Consider the following 27,664-nt stretch of genomic DNA (forward strand, 5'->3'; position numbering starts at 1 on the left):
GGAGGGCGGGAGCTGCCGCGGGAGGAGCCTGCGGAGCTGCTGGCAGGCAGAGAAGGGCTGGTTGACTTTTGCTTCCGAATTGTATAGTACATTCTGTTGTTGGTGCTGGAATACGAACACCCAGATGGACGCCGGCTCCTGCGGGCACCGCAGCGCTCGGGACCCCCGTGTTCCAACCCAGGACGCAAACGCCGTTTCCACTCCTCCACTCGCAACAACACGAGCTGAGCTACAAATAGACGCAGCCACCAATGTTTATCTGTTTTTGAACAAGAATCGCCAGGGGAGAGCGCGAACGCAGTCCCCCACTACCACAAATTATGCAGTCGAGTTTCCCGCATTTGGGGAAATCGCAGGGGTCAGCACACCCGGAGTGCAAGGGATGAGCCTCGCCCTGGGAAAACCACCTGCCTGATCATGGTGTCTCCCCTGCCAGGTAAGTATGCCCCACACCCGCGCCCGCGCCGCCCCACGCCGCCCCGCACACCCCTAGGACATGGACAGCCCCGCGCCGACACTCGCGCACGGCCCGCACGACGCCCCGCCCGCGCCCCGCGGCTCGCCCACACGCGGTGCCCACCCAGCGCTCGCCACGCCCGCGGGCGGTGTTGTCGTGGCGCGGGGAGCTCCCGGCATGCCGCGCGGGGACTGATCTGCATGGCCCCGCCCTACGCGCGAGGCCCCGCCCCTTCCCGTTCGGAACGGTTCTGCCGCCAGCGGCGCGAGCTGCGTGGCCCCGCCCCCGCCCGCAAGGCAGCGCCCCCATGCGGCGGGGCGGAGCGCTCGCCGGCCCGCCCGTGCCCGCCGCGTCCGCCACGGTCCTGACAGCATCAGGGTCACATCTCCAACACCGGCCACAGCGCCGGGAGCCCCCGCCGTGCTCGGGCACCACGAGGGCTGCGCGGAGGGGTCAGCAGGATGGGCGGTGAGGGGAGCGGCCATGAGTGAGCCCCAGGGACAAGGCTGGGCCAGGTGAAGCCCCGTGGGAGCTGAGTGGCCGGAGGTGACAGAGATCGCGGACAGGGATTTGTGCCCAGGGGACCCGGAGTGGCAGAAGCACTGGACGCCGCGTCACCCCAGGCTTTGGGGTCCCAGTGCCCAGGGAACAGCTGGAGAAGGGATGATGCCCCCGGACAGGGACCAGGGCAGGGAACGCTGCCGCAGTTGGGACACATGCGCGTCCCTGGCTCCAGTGGGACACCGCGGGTGTGTGGCAGGGGCTGGCAGGGTCATCACAAGGCACAATCAGTGATCTGCGCTCGGTCACGGTGGTGGCAGGGGAGCCTGAGGGCGCAGAAAGGCAAATGTCACCCCGTGCCACACGCAGCTGCCCCCAGCGCAGGAGCAGCCGAGCCCGACAGCGGCACCGGCACCTGCGAGCGCTGTGGGGAGTGTCAGCTCCGCGGTGGGTGCCCGGGGACAAGGACAGACGGACGCCGGCTGACCCGCGGACAGCGCAGGGCGGTGCTTAGCGCGGCCGGGACGGAGGAGCCAAAGCCACAGGGGCGGCCTCGGCCAGGAGCCAGGACGGCGGCCGGAGCGGAGCTCAGCGCAGCACCGACCCAGCGGCTGCCGCGGCACCGCGCCCGGAGCGGCGGGACGGGTCCCCGGGAGGCCCGAGGGTCCGGCTGGGGCCGGTGACAGCGGCACCGCGGAGCGCGCGGAGGGGCAGCGAGCCGGGAAGCGGCCCGGAAGTGCCGGCTCCGCCCCACCCGCCCGGTCCGGCCGCGTCCCGCCCGGGAGCCCCGAACCTGGACCGCCCGGGAGCCCCGAACCGGGACCGCCCGGGAGACCCGAATCGGGACCGCGCGGGGCCGCTGGGGCGGGGCTTGCGGGCGGGGGCGGGGCCACGCAGCTCGCGCCGCTGGCGGCAGAACCGTTCCGACCGAGAAGGGGCGGGGCCTCACGCGTAGGGCGGGGCCATGCAGATCAGTCCCCGCGCGGCATGCCGGGAGCTCCCCGCGCCACGACAACACCGCCCGCGGGCGTGCGCGAGCGCTGCGTGGGCACCGCGTGTGGGCGAGCCGCGGGCGGGCCGTCGTGCAGGCCGTGCGCGAGTGTCGGCGCGGGGCTGTCCATGTCCTAGGGGTGTGCGGGGCGGCGTGGGGCGGCGCGGGCGCGGGTGTGGGGCATACTTACCTGGCAGGGGAGACACCATGATCAGGCAGGTGGTTTTCCCAGGGCGAGGCTCATCCCTTGCACTCCGGGTGTGCTGACCCCTGCGATTTCCCCAAATGCGGGAAACTCGACTGCATAATTTGTGGTAGTGGGGGACTGCGTTCGCGCTCTCCCCTGGCAATTCTTGTTCAAAAGCAGACAATGGTTTTAGGTGGCGCTCTGTCTGACATGGCGGTTGCCCGCGAGCTCGTGTTTTAAGAACCTCCCGGGCGGCCGCAGCCTCGTGTCACCGGGTCGGTTGCTCTTGGGCTCCGGCTGCGGAGCCGGTCCCGCCGGTCGCGCTGCCCTCCCCGCGGTCGGGTCGCTGCAGACGGCGGAGCCGCTGCTCCCGCTGCCCGCTCGGCGCTGCCCCGCGGCGCCCCCAGCCGCTCGGTGCACCAGGTGCCGCGGCCGCCCCGCCGCCGCTCCGCCCCGCCGCGGGGGCCGGGCCGGCCCAGACCCGCCCCGGATTCTCCCGCTGCCGCCGCCGCGCTGCACGCGCCTCGCTCGGTTGCCGCCGCGGAGCCTCCGGAGCGCACGTGGAGCCGCCATGGGCTGCCGCCTGGTGCTGCAGGACGGGTCGGTGCTGTGGGGCCGCCCCTTCGGGGCCGTCGGGGCCGCCGCCGCCGGGGAAGTCGGTGAGTGCGGCGGGCGGGGCCGGACGATGAGGTCCGGGACGGCGGCGGATGTCGGGGGCGGCCCGAGCCTGGCGAGGGGAAGGGACGGGAGCCGGGGTGTCCGGCCCGGTACCGGGACTCCTCTCGGCTCGGGGACCCGCTGCGGGGCAGGGACGGGGGCGCTGCGGGATGGGGGCGGCCGAGCCCGGGTCTCGGGTGCCTCCGTCGGCCAGACGGTGGGCGGCCGGGATGCTCCGTCCCAGCCCCTCTCCCCGCGCTCCCAGTGTTCCAGACCGGCATGGTGGGCTACCCCGAGGCCCTCACCGACCCCTCCTACAAGGCGCAGATCCTGGTGCTCACCTACCCGCTCATCGGCAATTACGGGGTTCCCCGGGATGAGACCGACCCCTTCGGCCTCAGTAGGGTGAGTGAGCGGGGAGGGGGACGGGCGGCAGGACAGGCAGGGGGACAGGCAGGGGGACAGGCGGCAGGGCAGGCAGGGGGACAGGCAGCAGGGCAGGCAGGGGGACAGGCAGGGGGACAGGCGGCAGGGCAGGCAGGGGGACAGGCGGCAGGGCAGGCAGGGGGACAGGCAGCAGGGCAGGCAGGGGGACAGGCAGGGGGACAGGCAGCAGGGCAGGCAGGGGGACAGGCAGGGGGACAGGCAGCAGGGCAGGCAGGGGGACAGGCGGCAGGGCAGGCAGGGGGACAGGCGGCAGGGCAGGCAGGGGGACAGGCAGCAGGGCAGGCAGGGGGACAGGCAGGGGGACAGGCAGCAGGGCAGGCAGGGGGACAGGCAGGGGGACAGGCAGCAGGGCAGGCAGGGGGACAGGCGGCAGGGCAGGCAGGGGGACAGGCAGGGGGACAGGCGGCAGGGCAGGCAGGGGGACAGGCGGCAGGGCAGGCAGGGGGACAGGCAGGGGGACAGGCGGCAGGGCAGGCAGGGGGACAGGCGGCAGGGCAGGCAGGGGGACAGGCAGCAGGGCAGGCAGGGGGACAGGCAGCAGGGCAGGCAGGGAACAGGCAGGGGGACAGGCGGCAGGGCAGGCAGGGGGACAGGCAGCAGGGCAGGCAGGGAACAGGCAGGGGGACATGTGGCAGCATGTCCCAGCAGCGGTGCCACTGCAGCACACGGAGCTGCCAAACCCAGCAGCTTGCCAGCCACTGGCACGTGTCTGGGCAGGATGGCACAGGGTGCCAGGACAGGGCGAGCCGGGTGCCGTTGTGGCACATGACGGCAGACAGAGGTTTGACACCGATGCCATGGGGCCCAGCGTGCTCCATCCCACTGTGCAGAGGGGTGACACCCCCCTGGGCTGGGATTGGGGTGTCATTGCAGCACATAGGGAGCAGGGCTGTGTGTCTGTCCTTGCCAGGGCTCCACTGCAGGACTGAGGGTCTGCGGCCCCCGGGCAGGGCAGACCCGCTGCCTGCTCGAGGCCCCAGACCCCTCCCAGCCCCTTGGCCTTGGGCTGCACATCCCAGGGCCGCCGCTGCCCCTGGGGCAGAGTCCAGGCCCTGCTGCAGCGCTGCCGTGTGGGGCCTCCCCACGCTGACCCTGGGGTCCGTCCTGCCCAGCCCCATCCCACCTTGGCGCCGCTCTCACTGTGGGCAGCTCCCTCTGGGCCGGGGTGTGTGTGTCCCTGCTGTGGCCCCACAGACCCAGCTCCGGGGAACCAGAGCCCCCGTCCCATGGGACAGGACACACTGGGGTGTTTGGGGCTCCCCAAGGAGGCTGTGGCTGGAGGGAGCGGTGCTTTCCCGTGTGCCGGTTCACGCTGCAGCTGTACCCCGCTGAGGGGTCCCGTAGTGTGGCCAGTGCTGGCCTCTGGGCAGGGGGCTGCGGTCCAGCAGCACCTGGGCCTGGACACCCCATCCTGGGGCTCCTGGAGCTGGGGGCTCGGCTGGACCAAGCCCTGGCAGGGCTGGGTGTGGGGTGAGGGGGGGACAGCGACAGCCCCCCACGCTGTGTGGGGTGGCAGTAGGGGCTGGTGCTATGCCGTGGGCCAGGGGTGGGGTCTCTGTTTTGTGGGGCTCCCCCAGCCCTGGGCTGTAGCTCTCTCCGTGCCACATGGGGACAGCTGGGCCAGGTACTTGAGGGGCACACGGGGCCTCTCCTGATCTGGTGACCCCACACCTGGCTATTATTCCTGCTTCTTCTCCAGTGGTTCGAGTCCAACAAGATCCACGTGGCTGCACTGGTGGTGGGCGAGTGCTCGGAGACCCCCAGCCACTGGGGCGCATCCCGCTCCCTCGACCAGTGGCTGAAGGAGCAGAACATCCCCGGGCTGGAAGGTGGGAGTGGGGAGACTGGGGCGCTGGGTTTGGGGTGGGAGCTGGGGGGTGGCTGGGGGGCAGGGGGTTCTGCACTAGACCTGTCCCTGCGCTGGGATTTGCCCTCCCAGGGGGTCAAGCTGATGTTGGCGGTTGGGGGTGACGACGTTGCCAGGGCACGGGGTCCTGCTTGGGATGGGACAGGGCCACGGGCTTGTGTCTCACGGCCGTCCCCAGGAGTGGATACTCGGGCCCTAACGAAGAAGATCCGCGAGAAGGGGACGCTGCTGGGGAAGCTGGTGCCAGACGGGACCCCCGAGAAGAGCATCTCCTTTGAGGACCCCAACAAGCGGCACCTGGTGCAGGAGGTGTCGCTGAAGGTGTGGCTGGGGGAGTGGGGGCAGTGAGGGGGTGGGGGTGACTGAGGGGTCTGGCACTGGACAGGGGGACGTGGGGAGGTGGCTGGAGGGGCTGCGGGGTCCTTGCCGTGGAGCACTGGCCCCAGCGGGGGTTGGGTGATCTGCGCTCCCCGCTCCCGCAGGCGCCCCACGTGTTCAACCCTGGCGGGTCGCTGCGCATCACGGCGGTCGACTGCGGCATCAAGTACAACCAAGTGCGGTGCCTGTGTGAGCGGGGGGCGGCCGTCACCGTGATGCCCTGGGACCATCCGCTGGACACCGCAGGTGAAGTGGCAGCGGCCAGGGCCCCCCCCGTGACTCTGCTGAGGGGCGGGGGATGGGACCTGGAGCAGGGGACACCTCCATCTCCTTGGCTGGTGCTGGGGACAGCGGAGAGCCATGTCCTGCTCTGCACTGTGAGGTTGGGGATCCCAAGTGTCGTCCTTCCTGGGGGCTCAGCACCCTGTGGGCATGGGGGACACAGGCTCAGGGTGCTTTGTTTTGATTGGGCTGGGGGGCTCTGGCCCATGGCATTGGGGTGTCCTCATGTGACCGCGCATGGTGGCTGTGGGACTGGGGGCCTTGCTGCCACCAGGATGGGGGGTGTGGGTCAGGGCACCTCAGTGTGACCCTGTGGGGGTATCGGGGGCTGTGGGCTTGGGACGCCATGTGGCTGGTAGCCAGGGCCCTGCTGTGACCCCACAGGCCTTGAGGGGTCGGGGGGGCCCCACGCTGACCCTGCTGTTGTCTCGGCCCAGACTTCGATGGCCTGTTCATCAGCAACGGCCCCGGGGACCCGCAGCTCTGCCAGGAGACGGTGTCCAACCTGCGCCGGGTGCTGGACGCCCCCCAGCCCAAGCCCGTCTTCGGGATCTGCCTGGGGCACCAGCTGCTCTCCCTGGCCATCGGTGCCCACACCTACAAGATGAAGTGAGCGGAGTGTGGGGTCAGGGTCACCGTGGGGTTCTGGCTGCCCAGAGCTGCCTGACACCCTTCCGGCCCCCGCCAGGTACGGGAACCGCGGGCACAACCAGCCGTGCGTGCACGAGGACACGCGGCGCTGCTTCATCACGGCGCAGAACCACGGCTTCGCGGTGGAGGCCGGCAGCCTGCCGCCCGGCTGGGCCCCGCTCTTCACCAATGCCAACGACGGCTCCAACGAGGGCCTCGTCCACCGGCACAAGCCCTTCTTCAGGTGGGCGCAGGGTCGTGGCGGGGAGGGCCGAGGGGCTGTGGGGTTGCACCCTGTCTGACCCCCTGGGCAGCGTCCAGTTCCACCCGGAGCACCGCGCCGGCCCCACGGACCTGGAGGGGCTTTTTGACGTCTTCATGGAGGCGGCGCGGGAGCTGCAGAGCGGAGATGGCGGCGCCCGGACCGGTGAGCGTGGGGAGGGAAGGGGTGGCTGGGGCTGGGGTTGTGGGGCCAGAGCTGTGCGGGGGGTGCGTGTGGCCCCATGCCCAGCGTGACCCGTCCCCCGCAGTGCGGCAGCGGCTGCAGGATTGGCTGACCTATGGCGAGGCGCCGGCAGGGGGCCAGGATGCGGCCCGGCCCCGCAAGGTGCTGATCCTGGGCTCCGGCGGGCTCTCCATCGGGCAGGCGGGCGAGTTCGACTACTCGGGGTCACAGGTGAGCACGGGGGGTGCTGGAGGTCACCAGGGTGAGGGTGCATGTCCTGAGCCACCAGCTGTGACCCTCTCTGCTCCCCGTAAGGCCATTAAAGCACTGAAGGAGGAGAACATCCAGACGGTGCTGATCAACCCCAACATCGCCACGGTGCAGACGTCCAAGGGGCTGGCGGACAAGGTTTACTTCCTCCCCATCACCCCCGAGTACGTCACTCAGGTGAGCACCCCGAGGCGCCGGCTGGGAGAAGGGGCTTGGGGGTGCTTGGGGGGCAGTGTCAGCTGGAGGGCGCAGGGCATGTTCTGTGGGGCTGCCGTGGATCCCTGCCCCACCGCCCCGTGCCCCCCAGGTGATCCGGAACGAGCGTCCCGACGGGGTGCTGCTGACCTTCGGGGGGCAGACGGCCCTGAACTGCGGCGTGGAGCTCACCAAGGCGGGCGTGCTGGAGCGGTACCGCGTGCGCGTGCTGGGCACCCCGGTCGCCTCCATCGAGATGACAGAGGATCGCAAGGTCTTCGTGGAGAAGATGGAGGAGATCGGGGAGCACGTGGCACCCAGCGAGGCCGCTGCCTCCCTGGAGCAGGTCTGGGGTGGGATGGGGGGTGGCCATGGGGCAGGGTCCTGTTCTCCCTGCTCCCGTCGTCACCCCATTGCTCCCGTCGTCACCCCGTTGCTCTCTGCAGGCGCAGGCGGCGGCGGAGCGGTTGGGGTACCCGGTGCTGGTGCGCTCCGCCTACGCCCTCGGGGGCCTGGGCTCCGGCTTTGCCAACAGCCGGGAGGAGCTGGTGGCACTGGTGAGCCAGGCCTTCACCCACACCTCCCAGGTCCTGGTGGACAAGTCCCTGAAGGGCTGGAAGGAGATCGAGTATGAGGTGGTGCGGGACGCCTACAACAACTGCGTCACGGTACGGGGGGGGGGGACCCCCAGGTGTCTGCGGGGGGGAATCCGTGGAGGAGCGGGTGTGGGGGTGCGGGGGTCAGCCGATACCGCTGGATCCCGTCCCAGGGGGACTCCCCAGCCCCTCCTGTGGTGCCAGCACGGCTGGTAGAAGCTGTGCCCCCGGATCAGGCCTCCTGCGCCCCCCGTGCTCTGGGGGGCTGCAACACATGCGGTGTCCCAGGGGTTTGTGTTCAGGGGACCCCCTGTTGGTCCCAGGGCCAGGGGAGGGATGTGAGGCAGGAGGGACCCGCTGGAGCCTGCGTGGGCAGCGTGGGGGGGTCAGGACCAACGGTGACCCCCCTGCTGCCAGGTGTGCAACATGGAGAACCTGGACCCGCTGGGGATCCACACGGGCGAGTCCATCGTGGTGGCGCCCAGCCAGACCCTCAACGACACCGAGTACTTCCTGCTGCGCCGCACAGCCGTGAAGGTGGTGCAGCACCTGGGCATCGTGGGCGAGTGCAACATCCAGTTTGCCCTGAACCCCGAGTCAGAGCAGGTGAGCGCGGTCCTGTCCCGAAACGATGGGGAGCCGGGTCTGGGTCCTGCCCTGCGCTGTCCTGCTGCTCTGCCCCGCTGACCTCCCGGCTGCGGCGCCCGGTGTCCCTGGGGACAGAGGGTCTCGCCATGTGGCAACTAGGGTGGCCCTGGGGGTACAGCAAGCGCTGGGTCTCATCCCGGTGCCATGTGCACGTGGCCCTCAGGTGGTCTCTGTGCAGCTCCATCCCACCAAAGCCATCGCCACTGGCTGCCCTCATGTTGTGTCCCCGTTGCTTTGTGCCCTCCACGTGCCCGTGGCGTTTCGGCAGTAGGGAATGGCGGTGCCGGTGCTGTTGCCTGGCCTCGTGCTGCAGGGGCCGATCCTGTGCCACTCGCTGACGCTGCCCCCCTGTCCCGCAGTACTACATCATCGAGGTGAACGCCCGGCTCTCCCGCAGCTCGGCCCTGGCCAGCAAGGCCACCGGCTACCCGCTGGCCTACGTGGCCGCCAAGCTGGCCCTGGGCATCCCCCTGCCCCTCCTCAGGTAACAGCAGTGCCATGAGATGGGGGGCTGCCCTTGCGCCCCACAGCGGGACAGCCCTGCCGCTCACCTGCCCCCTCCCCAGGAACTCTGTCACCAACTCCACCACGGCCAACTTCGAGCCCAGCCTGGACTACTGCGTGGTGAAGATCCCGCGCTGGGACCTCAGCAAGTTCCTGCGCGTCAGCACCAAGATCGGCAGCTCCATGAAGAGCGTGGGTGAGTGCGGGGTGGGTGGGGGGCGGGCAGCGCGGTGGGCACGGGGTGGGCTGGAAGCGGGTAACGCGGTGGGCGCGGGGTGGGCAGGGGGCGGGTAACGCGGTGGGTGCGGGGTGGGCAGGGGGCGGGCAGCGCGGTTGGAGGGGGGCGGGCAGCGCGGTGGGTGCGGGGTGGGCGGGGGGCGGGCAGCGCAGTGGGCGCGGGGTCCGGCTGCTCACAGCCCTGTCCCCAGGGGAGGTCATGGCCATCGGGAGGAACTTCGAGGAGGCGTTCCAGAAGGCACTGAGGATGGTGGACGAGAACTGCGTGGGCTTTGACCACACTGTGAAGCCGGCCTCGGATGTGGTGAGCACAGAGGGGCTGGGGCCACACTGCCAGTGCAGAGTGGGGGCGGCGGCTGTGCCCCCTCCCAGCCCCCTCACCCCCCGGCCCGGCAGGAGCTCGAGACGCCGACGGACAAGCGGATCTTTGTGCTGGCGGCCGCGCTGCGGGCCGGCTACTCCATCGACCGGCTCTACGAGCTGACAAAGATCGACCGCTGGTTCCTGCACAAGATGAAGAACATCACGGACCACGCGGTGCTGCTGGAGTCGTACCGCGGGGAGCAGAGCACCATGCCGCCCGCCGTGCTCAAGCGGGCCAAGCAGCTCGGCTTCTCGGACAAGCAGGTGGCCCTGGCCGTGCTCAGGTAACGCGGGGAGGGGGCGGCCCCGCTCTGTCCCCCAGCCCGCGTCCCGGCGCTCACCCTGCCCCTCGCAGCACCGAGCTGGCCGTGCGGAAGATGCGGCAGGACCTCAAGATCCTGCCGGTGGTGAAGCAGATCGACACGGTGGCGGCGGAGTGGCCGGCCCAAACCAACTACCTGTACCTGACCTACAACGGCACCGAGCACGACCTGGCCTTCCAAGAGCCACACGTCATGGTCATCGGCTCTGGCGTCTACCGCATCGGCAGCAGCGTGGAGTTCGACTGGTGCGCCGTTGGCTGCATCCAGGAGCTCCGCAAGGTCAGCTGGGCCCAGCACCCCGCGGGGCTGGGGAGATGGGTGTCCCCGGCCAGGGGATGGGGCTGTGGAGGAGTGGGGTGTCCCGCGGAGCCCTTGGCCTCACCCCATCCCTCCCACCCCACAGATGGGCTTCAAGACAATCATGGTGAACTACAACCCCGAGACGGTGAGCACTGACTATGATATGTGCGACCGCCTCTACTTCGATGAGATCTCCTTCGAGGTGAGTGGGGCTGGGGCTGGGTGGGGGCTGCCATGGCCCCCGTGTCCCCTGTCCCAGCCACCCCCTGCCCCGCGCCGTGCCGCAGGTGGTGATGGACATCTACGAGCTGGAGAACCCCGAGGGTGTGATCCTGTCCATGGGCGGGCAGTTGCCCAACAACATCGCCATGGCCCTGCACCGGCAGCAGTGCCACATCCTGGGCACCTCCCCGGAGGCCATCGACTCGGCCGAGAACCGCTTCAAGTTCTCCCGCCTGCTCGACTCCATCGGCATCAGCCAGCCCCTGTGGAAGGAGCTCTCTGACATGGAGGTGGGGATGCGGGGCCAGTGGGGGTGACCGGGCAGACCGGAGGGACGTGTTCCCTGAGGGTGCTGGTTCTCCTGCAGTCGGCCAAGCAGTTCTGCGGCAAGGTGGGGTACCCCTGCGTCGTGCGCCCCTCCTACGTGCTGAGCGGCGCCGCCATGAACGTGGCCTACTCGGACAGCGACCTGGAGAAGTTCCTGAGCAACGCCGTGGCCGTGTCCAAGGAGCAGCCCGTTGTCATCTCCAAGTTCATCCAGGAGGCCAAGGTCTGTCCCCAGGGTGCTCCGCCATCCCCCGCCCCGGTGCTGGGCTGTGACCGTGTCCCTGCTCACAGGAGATCGACGTGGACGCGGTGGCCTGTGACGGCATGGTGGTGGCCATCGCCATATCGGAGCACGTGGAGAACGCCGGCGTGCACTCAGGTGATGCCACGCTAGTGACGCCCCCCCAGGACATCACCGCCAAGACACTGGAGCGCATCAAGGCCATTGTCCACGCTGTGGGGCAGGAGCTGCAGGTCACCGGGCCCTTCAACCTGCAGCTCATTGCCAAGGTGCCCAGCCGAGGGGACCGCGCCGGGCCAGCACGGTGCTGGTGGGGGGAAACCCTGTGCCCCGGATGAGCCTCACGCTGTCCCCTCTGCCCCAGGACGACCAGCTGAAGGTGATTGAGTGCAACGTCCGCGTCTCCCGCTCCTTCCCCTTCGTCTCCAAAACGCTGGGGGTGGACCTGGTGGCTCTGGCCAGCCAGGTGATCATGGGCGAGGACGTGGAGCCCGTGGGGCTGATGACGGGCACGGGAGTTGTCGGCGTCAAGGTGAGCGGAGGTCCTGGGGACCAGGCTGGGGCAGTGGTCGGGCAGCCTCTGAGCCCCCCGTGCCCCCAGGTGCCCCAGTTCTCCTTCTCGCGCCTGGCGGGCGCCGACGTGGTGCTGGGGGTGGAGATGACCAGCACCGGAGAGGTGGCCTGCTTCGGGGAGAGCCGCTGCGAGGCCTACCTGAAGGCCATGCTCAGCACCGGCTTCAAGATCCCCAAGAAGAACATCCTGCTCACCATCGGCAGCTACAAGGTGCGTGGGGCCGGGGCGGGGGCCGGGGGTCCCCTCACCACCCTCTCACCAGCCCACGGGGTCGTTGCAGAACAAGAGCGAGCTGCTGCCCACGGTGCGGACCCTGGAGAACCTTGGCTACAACCTGTACGCCAGCCTGGGCACCGCCGACTTCTACACCGAGCACGGCATCAAGGTGGGGCTGGGGTGCAGGGCCGGAGGCGCCCTCGGGCGCGGCGCGGGGCCCTGACGGCCGTGCTGCGGCAGGTGATGGCCGTGGACTGGCACTTTGAGGACGCCGACGGCAGCGAGGCCGGCACCCGCGAGACCCAGCGCAGCATCCTGGACTACCTGGCCGAGAACCACTTCGAGATGGTCATCAACCTCTCGATGCGCAACTCGGGCGGCCGCCGGCTCTCCTCCTTCGTCACCAAGGGCTACCGCACCCGCCGCCTGGCCGTCGACTACTCCGTGCCGCTCATCATCGACATCAAGTGCACCAAGCTCTTTGTGGAGGTGCGCTGGGGCGCGAGCGAGGGAGCGAAGGGGCGACCGGTGTAGGAGTCTCGTGTTGGATGCTGTGGGGCGATGTACGCGGGCGTTGCTGCGGGAGGGTTGTTTTGTGGTGCGGCTTGGGAGATACAATCACCCTGGCCCTGCTGCTGAGCTCTGGCCCCACACACCCCTGTGAGATGGGTCCGGCCTCACCGCTCCGTCCCCGCAGGCGCTGCGCCAGATCAGGGCGGCCCCCCCGCTGAAGATGCACGTGGACTGCATGACGTCCCAGAAACTCATCCGCCTGCCAGGTAGGTGGCACGGGGGCCACAGCGGGGACCGGGGACTCTGAGGGGGCAGCACTGGGAGCCGGGTCAGGGGCTCTGGGGTTGTGAGACATTTCCCTGCGCTGCGGGGGTGTCCTGTGTCCCCCGTGGCCGGAGACTGCGTGTCCTGACGCTGCCCTGCTCCCCAGGCCTGATTGACGTCCACGTCCACCTCCGCGAGCCGGGCGGCACCCACAAGGAGGACTTTGCGTCAGGCACAGCGGCTGCCCTGGCCGGGGGGGTCACCATGGTGTGCGCCATGCCCAACACCAGCCCCGCTGTCACTGATGCCGCCTCCTTTGCCCTGGCGCAGAAGGTGAGGGGGGAGCTGCCACCACCTGCCCCTCTGCCCGTGTCCCCTCCTGGGTGCTGAGGTGCCAGCTGCGGTGCACTTGCCCATGGCGGGGCTGCCCCTGGCCCGGCACCCGCCGCCTGGGCGCCCACCGCCTGTCCCCCCGCAGCTGGCCGAGGCCGGTGCCCGCTGCGACTTCGCCCTCTTCCTGGGCGCGTCCCCGGAGAACGCCGGCTCGCTGGGCGCCCTGGCCGGGGCAGCCGCGGGCCTCAAGATGTACCTGAACGACACCTTCTCCAGCCTGCGGATGGACGACGTGTCGCTGTGGATGGAGGTGAGCCGCGGCGGGCAGGGCTGCCATGGAGCCAGACCCGGCTCCCAGCACCGCCACCCACCAGCCGCATTGTCCCCGCAGCACTTCGAGCAGTGGCCACAGCACCTGCCCATAGTGGCACATGCGGAGCAACAGACGGTGGCCGCTGTCCTGATGGTGGCCCAGCTGTACCAGCGCCCCGTGCACATCTGCCACGTGGCCCGCAGGGAGGAGGTGAGCGGGGGGCGCTGCGGGCAGTGGGGCGCGGGGCCGTTTGGGGCAGCCCCTCACTGCGGCTCCCCCAGATCCTCCTCATCAAGGCAGCGAAGCAGAAGGGGATCCCGGTGACGTGCGAGGTGACCCCGCACCACCTCTTCCTGTGCCGGGACGACGTGGGGCGCCTCGGGGAGGGCCGGGCGGCCGTGCGGCCGGCGCTGGGCACCCGCCAGGACCTGGAGGCTCTCTGGGAGAACATGGACACCATCGACTGCTTCGCCACGGACCACGGTGAGCCCTGGGGGACGGCTCCGCGGGGTGCGAGCGCGGGGTGGGGACGGCAGCGGGTCCCCGGTGACCACCCCCTCCCGCAGCCCCCCACACGCTGGAGGAGAAGCAGGGGCAGGAGCCGCCCCCCGGTTACCCTGGCCTGGAGACGATGCTGCCGCTGCTGCTGACGGCGGTTTCTGAGGGGCGGCTCAGCGTGGAGGACGTCATCCAGCGCCTCTACGAGAACCCGCGCAAGATCTTCGGGCTCCCTGCCCAGGAGGACACCTACGTGGAGGTGGGTTCCTGCACGTCCACTCGGGATGCAGCCCCATCCTGGTCCCCCCTCTGACCCGCTGTCCTGGCAGGTGGACCTGGAGCATGAGTGGACCATCCCCAGCCACACGGCTTTCTCCAAGGCTCGCTGGACGCCCTTTGAGGGCATGAAGGTGAAGGGGACAGTGCGGAGGGTGGTCCTGCGTGGGGAGGTCGCCTACATCGATGGGCAGGTGAGGCCCCAGGTCCCCTTCCCTCTGTATCAGGGTCTCCCCCAGCCCAGGGGTCTCTGATCACCAACCTCATCACCCCCACACCTGCAGGTGCTGGTGCCCCCCGGCTACGGGCAGGACGTGAAGAAATGGCCCTCGGGAGCTGTGCTGGCGCCACATGCAGCCCCCTCCAAGGACAGCACGAAGGTACTGAGGTGCGTGGGGCTGGGGGGGTAGCTGCCGCCCCCCAGTTCCAGCTCAGCCTCTCATTGCAGACCCCCGAGCAGCCCCGGCACGTGGTGGCCACCGAGACGCTGCGCAGCCGAGCCTCCAGCCCTCGCCGCGCCGGCCCCGGGGGCGACGGGCGCTTCCACCTCCCGCCCCGCATCCACCGCGCCTCCGACCCCGGGCTGCCAGGTAGGGGGGCACTGGTGCAGCGGGGCCAGCACGGTGGGTGGATGGTGGGCGGATGGTGTGCTGCCCAGGGCCAGGTCTGGGGCCGCGGCCGGGCGGCCCTGCTGACGCTGGCCCTTGTGTCCCGTTCAGCGTTCCAGAGGCTGGGAGCCGTGCACCGCCCGGGCGCCCGAGGCACCGGTAATGTGGGGGTGACTCACTCAGACAATGAGATGCGGCCGTACTAATGGCACTAACTGCAGCCCATGAGTGCATCCCCTCCCCCAGGTGCCGCGCTGGCTCCGGGCCCCCCGTGCCGCCCTGGCACAGGCCCCTTTCCCCAGCGGATGATGGGACAGGGCACGGCTGCACCTGCTCCCCCCGCCCAGCCCGCACGGCACCTCGGGGACCCCTTGCCTGCCAGTGTGATTCGGGTTGCGTCTGATCGGGTTTTGTGGGGTGCGTGGGGAGAAGAGGGGTGCAGCACCGGGCTGGGGCTCGGCCCGGTGTCAGAGTGGCCATGGCCCCAGCACGGGGCGCTGCGGTGCTTTCACCCAGTGCTGTGACTGCTGGGGGGCTGTGCTGCGCTGGCAGAGCCCCAGGGGCGCGGGGCCCGGGGTCCCGCAGGTGCCCGCACCCTCTAACACCACTGCTCCCCTCTCCCAGCCGAGGACACCCGCGAAAAGGCCGGCAGGAAGGCGGCGGAGGCAGGTGAGTGCCCGGGGGGACTGCGGTGGGTGGGCTGGGCTCCCCAGGACCACCCCACAGCCTGACTGGCTGCTCTCGCTGCTGCAGATCCCGCTATGATCCAGGATGGCTACTTCTACCCACCGGGTCCCCTCCCACGCCAGGCGTCCCCCCAGGGCATCCCCCACTTCCAGACCTTCTTGGGGCCGCAGCTCCTTGTCGGGCAGCACGTTCTCTCCGTCCGGCAGTTTTCCAAGGAGCAGGTGCCCGGGCTGGTGGTGGGCGCTGGGGCCGCGGGCACCTGGATGAGTGTGGGGGCACGGTGCCTCGTGCGCCGCATCCCCATCCTTGTGCCCCGTGCGCCCCGGCTGAGCCGCCTCTCCCCACAGCTGTCGCATCTGTTCAATGTGGCGCACACCCTGCGCATGCTGGTGCAGAAGGAGCGGAGCCTGGACATCCTCAAGGTGAGCAGGGCAGGGGTGGCTGCCCGGGAGCCCCGTGCTAGGCGCGAGTCCCCCGGGGCTCCCTGAGGTGACGGCACGGCCCCCGCAGGGCAAGGTGATGGCGTCCATGTTCTACGAGGCCAGCACGCGGACCAGCAGCTCCTTCGCCGCGGCCATGAACCGGCTGGGCGGCTCCGTGCTGTCCTTCTCGGAGGCCACCTCGTCGGTGCAGAAGGGCGAGTCGCTGGCAGACTCCGTGCAGACCATGTGCTGTTACGCCGACGTGCTGGTGCTGCGGCACCCCCAGCCCGGTGCCGTGGAGGTGAGGGAGGCTTGTGGGGAGGCAGGTCCCGCCCTGCGGGGCTGGCGGGGGCCGTGTGCTGCCTGCTCTGGGTGCCGCCCGCGCTCAGCGCTGCCCGTCTCCCAGCTGGCCGCCAAGCACTGCCGCAAGCCGGTGATCAACGCCGGGGACGGGGTGGGGGAGCACCCCACGCAGGCGCTGCTGGACATCTTCACCATCCGCGAGGAGCTGGGCACTGTCAACGGCATGACGGTGAGGGGCTGGGGGGGCTGTGACCACCCCCACCACGGTGCCGGGGGGCCGTGGGGAGTTGCGCTGACCGCTCTCCTCAGATCACCATGGTGGGCGACCTGAAGCACGGGCGCACGGTGCACTCCCTGGCCCGGCTGCTCACCCAGTACCGCGTCAACCTGCGCTACGTCACCCCCCCCAGCCTCCGCATGCCCCCTGAGATCACCGGCTTCGTGGCCAACAAGGGCATCAAGCAGGTGAGCAGGTGGGGCGGGGGGCAGGGTCCTGGGCCCCCCCGGCTCCGCTGACGGTTCCGCCGCAGGAGGAGTTTGGGAGCATCGAGGAGGCGCTGCCTGACACCGACGTGCTCTACATGACACGCATCCAGAAGGAGCGCTTCTCCTGCACCGAGGAGTATGAGGCCGTGAGTATGGGGGGGCAGGAGGGACCCCAGGCCTGGCTCCTGCGCGGGGTGCGGGGGCTCAGCGCCGTGCCACCCGCAGTGCTTCGGGCAGTTCATCCTCACGCCCCACATCATGACCCGGGCCAAGGAGAAGATGGTGGTGATGCACCCGCTGCCGCGTGTCAATGAGATCAGGTGGGGACGGGGGGACAGGAGCTGGGGGTGCTGGGTGGGCATGGGGGCTCAGGGGTGCTGGGTGGGGATGGGGGCTGGGGGGGGGGCTCTGGGGGCTATGGGGGTTGGGAAGGGGGGCTCTGGGGACTTTGAGGGGCTGAGGGATGCCGGGTAGGGGGTTCAGGGGCGCTGGGCGGGGATGAGGGTTCAGGAAGGCTGGGGGGTGGGGGCACAAGGGCTGCAGTGGGGGTGGGGGAGGTTCAGGGTGTCTGAGCCCCACGGGGGTCCCGGGGGGGACAAGGGAGTGTTGGTGTCTGTGCCGGGGGTCCTGTGCCGGGGGTCCTGTGCTGGGGGTGTCTGTGCTGGGGGTGTCTGTGTGGGGGTCCCCTCTGGGCTCTTGGGGTACCGGTGTCTGTGTGGGGGGGTCTGTGCTGGGGGTGTCTGTGTGGGGGTGTCTGTGTGTGGGTCCCCTCTGGGCTCTTGGGGTACCGGTGTCTGTGTGGGGGTCCCCGCCGGGCTCTCAGGGGTTGGGGGGGTCTGTGTGGGGGTGTCTGTGTGGGGGTGTCTGTGTGGGGGGGTCTGTGTGGGGGGGTCTGCGGGCTCTCGGGGGTTTCGGGGTCCGGGGGGCGGTGCCCTGTGCTGACGTCACATCCGCAGCGTGGAGGTGGACTCGGACCCGCGCGCCGCGTACTTCCGGCAGGCGGAGAACGGGATGTACATCCGGATGGCGCTGCTGGCCACGGTGCTGGGCCGGTACTGAGCGGCGCTGGGCCGGTGCTGGGCCGGTGCTGAGCGGCGCTGGGCCGGTGCTGAGCGGCGCTGGGCCGGTACTGAGCGGCCCCGGCCCGCAATAAACGCGTCACCGCCGCCGCTCGCGTCATTGCGTCATTGCGTCATCGCGGCGCGCGGGCATGGCGGCGCTGAGGAGCTGCTGCGCGCGGGTGGGACCGGCGCTCACCGCCGGTAAGGGCCGCACCGGGCCGGGGCACAGCGGTACCCACCGCCGGTAAGGGCCGCACCGGGCCGGGTCACAGCGGCGCTCACCGCCGGTAAGGGCCGCACCGGGCCAGGTCACAGCGGCACCCACCGCCGGTAAGGGCCGCACCGGGCCGGGTCACAGCGGTACCCACCGCCGGTAAGGGCCGCACCGGGCCGGGTCACAGCGGCGCTCACCGCCGGTAAGGGCCGCACCGGGCCAGGTCACAGCGGCACCCACCGCCGGTAAGGGCCGCACCGGGCCGGGTCACAGCGGCACCCACCGCCGGTAAGGGCCGCACCGGGCCGGGTCACACCGGCGCCCACCGCCGGTAAGGGCCGCACCGGGCCGGGTCACAGCGGCACCCACCGCCGGTAAGGGCCGCACCGGGCCGGGTCACACCGGCGCCCACCGCCGGTAATGGCGCACGGGGCCGGGCCCCTCCCCTGCCGCTGGGCACGCACTGTCACCCCGTCTGTCTCCCCTCTCCCGTGACCGGCCCCACATGTACCCCCATATCCCCCCCATGTTCTCCTGGATCCCCCTGTTCCCCTCCTCTATCCCATTCCCACGTATCCCCCTATATCTGTCTTTTCCCCTCTGTATCATTTCACCCCATATCCCCCCATTTCACCCCATGTCCCTCCATTTCACCCCATATCCTATTGCCTTCATATCCTCCCCACATCCCCCCAAACTCCCCCATATCCAATTTGCCTCATATCCCCCCATGCCCCCACATATCCCCCCATATCCCGTTCCCCCCATGACCCATTCCCTTCATATCCCCTTCCCTTCATATTCCCTCATATTTCATCCCCTCATTGCCCCATATGCCTCCATATTCCTTCATATCCCTCTATATCCCCCCCAATATCTTATCCCCCCACCCCAATATCTTATCTCATCCCCCCCATATCTTTTCCCCACCCCCTAGCCCCTAACCACCGTAACACAGGCCCCTCTTGCCCCGCTGTGGTGGGCACTGTCACCCGTTGCCCCCCTGCTGTGGGCACTGTCACCCGTTGCCCCCCTGCTGTGCACACTGTCACCCCGGGGGGAAGCAGAGCAGGAGCCCCACAGCCGGGGGGATCTCGGTGCCATGGGGGGAGGAGGTGCTGCCGTTCCCCGGCTCAGCAGGGACTGGGCACCCGCCACGCGTCCCAGTGGGTGAAGGGCACTGGCGCATTTTGGGCTCAGGAGATCTGCGTTGGGGGCCTGTGCTAGAGCCAAAGGGTGACGGGGGCTGGGAGGAGACCTTCCACTGCTCAAGGGCTCACTCCAGAACCCAGGGTGGAGGCTGTGTGGGAGACCTGCACCCCCTGGGCAGGGATGGGTGCTGGGACATGGCACGGGGGGGCAGTGGGCTGAGTCTCCCCCAGATGAGCTGCCAAGGCCTTGGCATGAGATGGGTGTGAGGAGCTGCTGGGGGAGCCCCTGGAGCCCTGTCTGGGTGATTTAATCTCCCTAATGGCATCGCTGGTTTGGGGGCTGGGAGGTGCCATCAACCTGTCACAGAATCCCAGAGTCCCAGGGGTTGGAGGGCCCTGGAAAGCCCATCCAGTGCAATCCCCCCATGGAGCAGGAACACCCAGATGAGGTTACACAGGAAGGTGTCCAGGCGGGTTGGAATGTCTGCACAGAAGGAGACTCCACAACCCCCTGGGCAGCCTGGGCCAGGCTCTGCCACCCTCACCAGGAACAAGTTTCCTCTCATATTAAAGTGGAACCTCCTGTGTTCCAGTTTGCACCCATTGCCCCTTGTCCTGTCCCTGGTTGTCACCAGCAGAGCCTGGCTCCATCCTCCTGACACTGCCCCTTTCCATATTGATCCCCAGCAATGAGTCCTCCCTCAGTGTCCTCTTGTCCAGCTCCAGAGCCCCAGCTCCCTCAGCCTTTCCTCACACGGGAGATGCTCCACTCCCTTCAGCATCTTGGTGGCTGCGCTGGACTCTCTGCAGCAGTTCCCTGTCCTGCTGGAACTGAGGGGCCACAACTGGACACAAGATTCCAGATGTGGTCTCCCCAGGGCAGAGCAGAGGGGCAGGAGAACCTCTCTGACCTACTGACCATGCCTGGAGGTGCCCTCCTGTGCAGGGGCATTCTCGGGGGGCTCCGCTCACTGTGCAGCCGCTGGCCCTGCTGCCCGCTGGGGTCCGGCCTGGCCACCTCACCATTCCCGCTGTTACTTTTATCTGGTTTGATGGAGTCTGTTACCCGGCACCTCCTGCACCGCGCGGTGCTGTGCATCCCTCTGTGGTTCCTGGCGGGAGCCGAGGTGGAGCTTTGGGGTTGCCCAGGACCAGCCCCTGCCCATTGCTCTGGCAGCCTCGGTGCAGCCACAGCTCCGGGTTCCAGCTCTGCCTGTTGCTTCTTCACATCACAACCGACCCCGCGCAGCCCGCCAGCCCCTGGAGAACCGGGGAGCACCGTGCCGAGCCCGGTGGGTGCAGAGCTGCCCAGCGCTGGATGCGGTTCTTGTGGTTGAGAGGAGGCTCAGCCGTGGGCCTGGGTGTCCCTGCCTGCGGGGGTCCGGCCCTGCGCCACGGTGTGGGGCTGGGATGCCAGGAGCACGGCTCTTCCACGGGGCAGGGGCAGCGCTGCGTGCAGCCTCGGCAGTAATTCCTTTGTGCGAGGCCGGGCCCAGCCCCTCGCTGCTGGCTGTGCCGTGGTCTGTCCATGCGGAGGAGGCCGCCCGGCGCTGTGCCCTGCGCTGGGAACCACGGGAAGGCTGGGCTGGTTCCAGCTGTGTCTTCGCTCACTGCTCACAGTGCTGCTGTTTCCCTGGCACTGCCGTCCCCCAGTGCTGCCGTCTCCTGGGCTGGCAGAGCCGCCAGCTGGGGCCGGGCCAGGGAGGTTTGCCGGCAGCCGGCTGTGCCAGGCGCATCCAGCCGCGCTCGCCTGCTGAACCCCGGTCCCGCTGGGCAGCGAGAGACGCGGGATCACGCGGGGCTTTGCCTCCTGCCTCCCGGGCCAGGATGCCAGCGGGGCTGGGCACAGCGGGCAGCAGCACATGCCCGCGGCCGTGACCTCGCTGTCCCTGCCCTGCGGAGAGCAGCCGCTGCTCCCGTGGTGCTGGTGCAGCCTCCAGCTGCTGGCCCACGGGGACGCAGACCGTTTGGCCTACTTAGGCTTGGGCCGGTTTCCAAGTCTGCTGTTTGTGGGAGCAGCAGCGTGCCGGACCGGAGGCTGTGTGCTGCCTCCGGGCACTGCTCTGCTCATAGCCCAAAAGTGCATCCCCATGGCTCCAGGCAGCCCTCGCCATCACCGGTGCGTCCAGCCTTCCTGTGCTGCCACAGTGCTGCCGTGCATCCCAGCTCCCCCAGCCCGGTGCAGGGTGCTGCAGCAGCAGGGCCATGGGGGTCACCTGGGCTCTGGTTCATGTGTTCGTGGCACAGGGCTTGTGCCGGAGCTGCGGCAGGGCTGTGCCGTGTCACCCTGGGCGAGCACAGTCGCTGTGAGGGGCTTGGTCTGTGTGCCCAGGCTGGGGGGCACAGACTGGCCTGACCTGTCCCCCGGCAGGCCTGGCATTGCTTTGTCACCACCGGGCGCTGTGCCCAGAGCCTCCGGCACTGAGTAACGCTGGCACTGAGTAACACTGGCACTGAGTAACGCTGGCTGAGCTCTCTCAATGAGCGCGGTGTGGGGGAGCCCGGCTGTGCCGAGCGGGATTGCTGCCCGCGGGACGCAGGAGCCAGCGATCGGTCATGCCAGCCGGGGGTCCTTTTCCTGCTGACACCCCCATCCTTTGCTGCCGTGGCCCCGTGGGCTGGTGGGGGCTGCTCTGTGCGATGGGGTGCAGTGGCTCTCGGGGTCAGAACCTCAGCCCCTGGGGCTGCACTGGACCGGGGTGGAAGGTGGAGCCGGTGACGTGGTGGCAGGAGACGCTGCCAGGAACACAGCAGCTCCGTGGGGCTGCAGGGACCGGGCCAGCCCTGCTGGGGCACATCCAGCCGCCCGGCCTTGGCTGCAGCCCCGACTCCCGCCCGGCCTCCTGGGCCACCTCCAGGCTCTGCCGGCCGCAGCAGCCGTGCTGGGCCGGGTCCTGCCCCTGCCCGCAGGGTTCTGGGGCCACGCTGCGCCCTGGGCTGCATGGCCAGGGCGAGGGGCTGGAGGGCCAGGGCTGCACCTCTGCCCTCGTGTGTGCCAGATGGGGACAGTGCCTGCGGGAAGGTGCGATCCGGCTATGGGCACTGGGGAGGTGGCAGCCATGGTCCCCTGGCACAGACTGGGGTCTGTCTGTCCCCCTTTGCTGGGAGCTGCACCCTGTGGTGCTGCTGGGCGCTCCACAGACACCGGTGGCCTCAGGGAGGGAGCGGGGACAGGGCCTGGCACTGCTGGGCCACACGCGGGCTCTGCTGCCCCGAGCATCCTCATCCCCCCGCGCAGTGAGGAACCACGGGTGCCAACCCTCTGGATAGGGCTGGTGGGGCTGTGGGGACAAGGGGGACGCTGGGGACACCACTCCCCGAGATGAGGGCTTGCTGGGTTCAGGGTTTCCAAGAACGGAGCAGAACGGCACTGTGGCTGGAGACCTGCCTGGGCACCGTCCCGAGAGGCGCAGGGGGGACGCAGGGAGCCCCCGGAGCCCACGGCAGGAGCGCTGGGCCAGCCGAGTTGCGTCGAAGAGGTCAGGGGTGCAGGGGGCAGCGGCAGCTGCCAAAGACCCAGCTGAGCGGCACCCGCGGGGACCTGCCCAGCTGAGCGTCCCTCGCACTGACATGGAAACAAGGCGAGGGGCTGTGCCAGCGGCCAGGAGCCGGGGCTGGCACCCGGTGGCCTCACCTGCCTGTCCCCGGTGCCGGACAGGATCGGTGCAGCGGGAGAGCGGCTTTCCAGGGATGGGGATTGCAGTTGGCAGTTTGCACGATGCTCAAGGAAGGGTTTTGGGGAGCGCAAAGCTGGGGCGCAGGACAGGCACCATGCACATGGGCTCTGCCCCAGAACGCCTGGGCGCCGCAGCCCTGGGTGACCGATCGTGTGAGGCCGTGGGGAGGTGGCACATCTCTGTTTCCGCCAGAGATGCTGTGTTGTTCTGAGAGTGGCCCGAGGTGCTTGACCGCTACGGGGTCCTGTGCCGCGGGGCAGGAGCGGGCAGGCTTGGCACGGGGTGTGCTGTGCGCCGGGGTGGACCCGTGGGGCCAGGGCAGGTTCAGGCCATCCCGGGGCCGTGGGCAGATGCGGGCAGGAGGGCCCGGCTGTCGGCAGAACACCAGAACCACCTGAGCCGGCCGTGTTGGTCACAGGGACCCTCATGGGAGCTGGGGACGTGATCGCGCAGCAGCTGGTGGAGCGGCGGGGGCTGCGTGGGCACCAGGGGCCGCGGACACTCAAGATGATGGCGATCGGCTTCTGCTTCGTGGTGAGCGCCAGCGCGGTGGGGTGGGCGGGAGGGCTGGGTCAGCAGGGTGACACCCTGGTGCCTGGGCAGAGCCAGGCTGTCCTGGTGCCACCTCCTGCAGCCGTGGGCAGACGGGGTCCCTGCGCCCTGTCCCTTCGCCCCGTGTCCTGTCACTGTCCCAGCTGTGCGGTGGGCACCCCTGGCCCTGCTGTGGGTGAGCCAGGACCAGCAGCCTCTGTCCGTGCAGCCAGAGCGGCCGTGCCCGGCCCTGCTGCCCCCGCCGGCCCCCGGGGAGGTGGCCCTGGGCAGGACGGTGGCTCCATGCTCGGGTGCAAACGCGCTTTGCTCCACTGTGCACGGCAAGGCTGGATCCTGCCTGTCAGCTCCAGTGCTCCGGGGGGGTGTTGGGCCCCAGTGCCGGTGCTGGTGCTGCCCAGTGCCGGTGCTGGTGCTGCCCAGTGCCGGTGTTGGTTCTGCCCGGTGCCGGTGCTGCCTGCGAGTGCTCCAGGAGGGGCAGGGGACTGTGAGCATCCCCGCATCCACCCCATGCTGGGGGAATGACCCTGGGGAGAGGAGGCAGGTCAGGCCCTGGTCCCTCTGTCCAGGGCCATGTAACCAGCTCTGGGGACCCCCCAGCCCTGACACCCCGTGTCCTGGCGGAAGGGACGCTGCTGTCACCACCTGGCTCCTGCAGGGCCCCGTCGTGGGCAGCTGGTACAAGATCCTGGATCGACTCATCCCGGGGTCCTCCAAAGTTGTGGCAGTGAAGAAGGTGGTCCTGGACCAGGTTTGTGCCACATGGATGGGGGTCCCTGTGTGGGGTGGGGGCAGCAGGACGGTGGGTGGAGGTTCCTATGTAGGTTGGGTGCAGCAGGACAGTGGGTGGGGGTCCCTGCTTGGGGTGGGGGCGGCAGAACGATGGGTGGGGGTCCCTGCTTGGGATGGGGGCAGCAGGATGGTGGGTGGGGGTTCCTGTGTAGGGTGGGTGCAGCAGGACGGGCGGTGGGTGCAGCTACATGTCTGTTAACAAGCATCTATTCTGCTCAGAGGGCCCCAGCTCCTATGGCAGGGCTGGTCCCAATGCTGTGGGGGATTGTGGGGGTTCAGGGTGGCAGAGGGGCCACACTTGGCCTGGCCCTGGACCCTTCCAGTGGCCCCATGGTGCTGCCCGTCCCTCCATGTGTGTCTGTGCTGGGGAGCAGCGGGTGAATACCCCCAGGGCATCGGGCAAGCGCCGTTCACTCGCCCTGCGCTGCTGATCCGGCTCCCAGCACCACGGCATCCCCAGCCCCGGCTCCCAGCACCACAGCATCCCCAGCCCCGGCTCCCAGCCCCGCGGCATCCCCAGCCCTGGCTCCCAGCACCACAGCATCCCCAGCCCTGGCTCCCAGCACCACAGCATCCCCAGCCCCGGCTCCCAGCACCACAGCATCCCCAGCCCCGGCTCCCAGCCCCGCGGCATCCCCAGCCCTGGCTCCCAGCACCACAGCATCCCCAGCCCTGGCTCCCAGCACCACAGCATCCCCAGCCCCGGCTCCCAGCACCACGGCATCCCCAGCCCCGACTCCCAGCACCGCAGCATCTCCAGCCCCGGCTCCTCTTTTGCAGGGAGCCTTTGCACCATGTTTCCTCGGCTGCTTCCTCGCCATCACGGGAGCCATGAACGGGCTGTCAGTGGAGGAGAACTGGTCCAAGATCCAGCAGGTACGTGCTGCATCCTCAGAGCAGCGTGGGGCCGCGGTGCCTCGGCAGCTCCTCGCGGTGCTCCGCACTGCTGGCTGCCCCCATCTGCGGTCATGCCCAGACTCGCCCCTCTCCAACATCACCTGTGTGTCCCCGGCTCTGCCATCACGATCCTGTCCCAGCCCGGCCTGCAGCTCCGCTGTGCCGCAGGACCCCACGCACCGAGCTGGCTCTGCGGGGGCCCCATGGCTGGCTGGGGAGGTGTCTGCCCCATGGCTGTGGGGCACAGAGCAGCTCTGCCTGTCTGGGGCATATGGGCTCAGCACTGGGTCCCAGGGCTCTGGGGGCACCGGGTGGCTGGTGCTGCTGGTGCCGTGGTGCTGGTGTCAGGGTGCTCTCTGGTGGGGCTCTCAGTGGTGCCGGGGTGGCCCGTGGCTCCCTGCACTGTGCAGGCTCCTGGCTGCATTTCCAGAGCCATTACCGAGATGGCTCCTGTTAGCAGCAGTTGCTGGAAACCAGTGCAAAAGCTGAGTCAGCGTGTCCAGAGCATGAGTCACTGGGGAGCAGGATGAGGCACATGGGGTGGTCGTGTGGCTGCCCGGGGTGCACAGCACCAGCACTCGCTCGCCGCTGCTGCTGGGGCTGCGTGAAGGGCTCTGGGTGAGCTGCGGTGTCCCCAGCTGGGCTGTCGGCTGCTCGGGGCCAGAGCTCTGCTGGGTGCGTCACGCCGAGCTCTGTCTGGGAGCACCCACCAGGCACCGGCCCGCTGCCGGGCTGCGGGGGTGTGCAGCAGACCATTCCTGCCCCCCGTCCTGCCCTGGAGCGCTGGGAGCGAACCCTGGGGGAGAACAGAGCTGCTTCATCCTTCTCTTGCCTTTGCAAGAGCAACGTTTGGGTGGGAGGTGTTTTGAGACACCTCAGAGGGACTCATAGGCTGGTTCTGAGCACCCCCGAGCATTCCCATCGGCCCCAGCTGCACTCGACCAGGTCGTGCCGTGCACCTTGCTTTACCTTCCCCGCCAGGACATGGGCACAGTGTGAGTGGTTAGAATCACAGGAGCTGTGGCTGCTGCGAGGGGCCACAGCCACCTTCACCCCTGGCCTGGGACGCCTCCGTCCCTCCCCACGCGGAGGAAGCATCAGCAGAGCATCCGTCACCCCTGCGCCCGCTCTCCTGTCCTGGGCTGCCGGCCAGCGCGGCGGCCAGGCCGCGGCTGAGTCACGGCCGGGCTGGATGGGGACTCATCCTGCTGCCTGGGCAGGACTGTGGCACGGCGACATGGCAGCGTGTCACGCTCCCCGGCTCGGTGCCCTCCGTCCCTGCCCCGTGGTGCCTTGGGGGGGCTCGGGGGCAGCAGTGGGTGGCAGCGGGTGTCACTGGGTGCTCACGACCTCCCTTCTCCCCCAGGACTACACGGACACCCTGATGACCAACTACTGTGTAAGTGGTGGCGGCAGCCGCAGGCAGGTCCACCCCGCGCCGTGGTGCTGTGCGGGCTGTGTCCCTGGCAGGGTGGCTGCACCGGGTTCCTCTGCACCCCTGTCCCCCACCATGGGTGCTGCCCCAGGCTCGGCTGGATGCCCTGAACGCCTGGGCAGAGGTGGGCACGGGATGGGGGTGCTGGCAGGGCCCCTTCACCACCGGCTCCTTCTCCGCCCAGATCTGGCCACCAGTGCAGATCGCAAACTTCTACTTCGTGCCGCTGAAGCACAGGTAGTACCGCGGCCGTGGCCCCGGCTTCTTGGCTCCCGGAGCCCGTGGCTGTGGACCTGTCCCCTCTGTCCCCAGGCTGGCTGTGGTCCAGTGCGTTGCCATTGTGTGGAACTGCTACCTCTCCTGGAAAGCAAATCGGCTGTGAGGGAGAAGCCGCGTCCCCTCCCTGTCCCCCCAGCAGCCTGACTCTGCCCCAGCGCTGGAGCCCTTGAAGAGGCGCCCGTGGCCGCCGATGGGGCCGGGATACGGGGGTGCTGGCAGCACCCGTCCTGCTCTCTCCTCGGGAGCGCCATCGCCTGCAGCTGCGGCCCTCGCTGCTCACAGGGACACGCAGAGGAGATGATGGTGATGGCTCTGGTGAGACAGGTCGCTGCCAGGGCTGCTCCGGGTCCTGCTGTGCCATGGGGCAGCTCTGGCCATCAGTGCACTTCCATGCTCACCTCTTGGCCCTTGGCCCCACACGAGGGGTGTTCCTGCCCCAAGTGGTCTATCCTTCCCAAGTGGGGCATCCCAGGCAGGGCGAGAAGCCGGAGCGGCAGGTGCCGGTGCAGGCCCGGGCTGGCGGTGCCGTGCGTCAGATACTGCCCTGCTCGGAGATGGGGCCGGTGCTGCCTGTCCCATCCCAGGCTGCCTGTCCCATCCTGAGCTGCCTGTCCCAGGCTGCCTGTCTCATCCCAGGCTGCCTGTCCCGGGCTGCCTGTCCCATCCCGGGCTGCGTGTCCTGTGCCTGCAGCTCCGAGCTCCCGCTGCCGCAACTCAGGTGCGCTGCTCCTGAAAGCAGGTTTCTCTGTAGCTCTGCTACGGACAGTGGTAGCACCCAATAAATGCTGGGTTTCCCTCTAGATGCTTGTGGCTCTCCATCCCGTGCCAGGGGCTGTGGTTTCAGGCCGATCATTCCTGTGCTTGCGGAGCTGCGGGCAGCCCCCCGTCCCTCGGCGGGGTGGGGGCCCCGAGCTGCTGTCCCAGCCACAGGCGGGCGAGTGGGGCAGAACCGCAGCTCTTCTCGCTGTTCCTGAGTGTGTGGCCACAGCGCTGACGTGGCGAGGGGCTGTGGCACCACGGTGCTGAGTGGGGTGGGCTACCCCAGCTG

The 27,664-nt window shown here is 69.4% G+C and overlaps 2 protein-coding genes across 6 annotated transcripts; both read left to right on the forward strand.

Moving 5' to 3' along the window:
• Positions 1-2,707: 2,707 nt before the first annotated feature.
• CAD (carbamoyl-phosphate synthetase 2, aspartate transcarbamylase, and dihydroorotase) lies at positions 2,708-17,644 on the forward strand (the record flags this gene model as incomplete). Its single annotated transcript, XM_080341605.1, has 44 exons — positions 2,708-2,795; positions 3,059-3,198; positions 4,940-5,069; positions 5,286-5,428; positions 5,590-5,731; positions 6,205-6,376; positions 6,456-6,641; positions 6,712-6,824; positions 6,928-7,073; positions 7,158-7,289; positions 7,420-7,653; positions 7,754-7,975; positions 8,321-8,509; positions 8,911-9,035; positions 9,118-9,251; positions 9,484-9,596; positions 9,689-9,939; positions 10,011-10,257; positions 10,382-10,480; positions 10,566-10,790; positions 10,868-11,050; positions 11,119-11,337; positions 11,433-11,600; positions 11,670-11,852; positions 11,923-12,027; positions 12,099-12,347; positions 12,556-12,637; positions 12,802-12,968; positions 13,114-13,278; positions 13,360-13,491; positions 13,563-13,764; positions 13,848-14,038; positions 14,109-14,249; positions 14,340-14,393; positions 14,504-14,645; positions 15,288-15,332; positions 15,417-15,571; positions 15,698-15,772; positions 15,861-16,073; positions 16,179-16,304; positions 16,385-16,540; positions 16,606-16,707; positions 16,787-16,881; positions 17,518-17,644. The coding sequence occupies 44 exons, from the start codon at positions 2,708-2,710 to the stop codon at positions 17,618-17,620; spliced, it is 6,684 nt and encodes a 2,227-aa protein (XP_080197731.1). The 3' UTR covers positions 17,621-17,644.
• A 114-nt stretch (positions 17,645-17,758) lies between these two features.
• MPV17 (mitochondrial inner membrane protein MPV17) lies at positions 17,759-27,432 on the forward strand. Of its 5 annotated transcripts, none has more exons than XM_080341177.1 (7): positions 17,759-17,866; positions 23,083-23,198; positions 23,783-23,964; positions 24,786-24,881; positions 26,269-26,301; positions 26,522-26,574; positions 26,650-27,432. In XM_080341177.1, exons 1-7 carry the CDS (start codon positions 17,772-17,774, stop codon positions 26,717-26,719), a joined length of 645 nt encoding a protein of 214 aa, XP_080197303.1. In that variant the 5' UTR covers positions 17,759-17,771; the 3' UTR covers positions 26,720-27,432. The 5 variants fall into 5 exon arrangements, with proteins under 5 accessions (XP_080197303.1, XP_080197305.1, XP_080197302.1 ...); XM_080341179.1 differs by having other exon boundaries at positions 23,872-23,964; XM_080341180.1 differs by having other exon boundaries at positions 17,765-17,823; positions 23,872-23,964.
• Positions 27,433-27,664: the final 232 nt, after the last annotated feature.

This window comes from Nesoenas mayeri, assembly GCF_963082525.1.
Source record: "Nesoenas mayeri genome assembly, chromosome: 3".
In the NCBI taxonomy this organism is placed as follows: Eukaryota; Metazoa; Chordata; class Aves; order Columbiformes; family Columbidae; genus Nesoenas; species Nesoenas mayeri.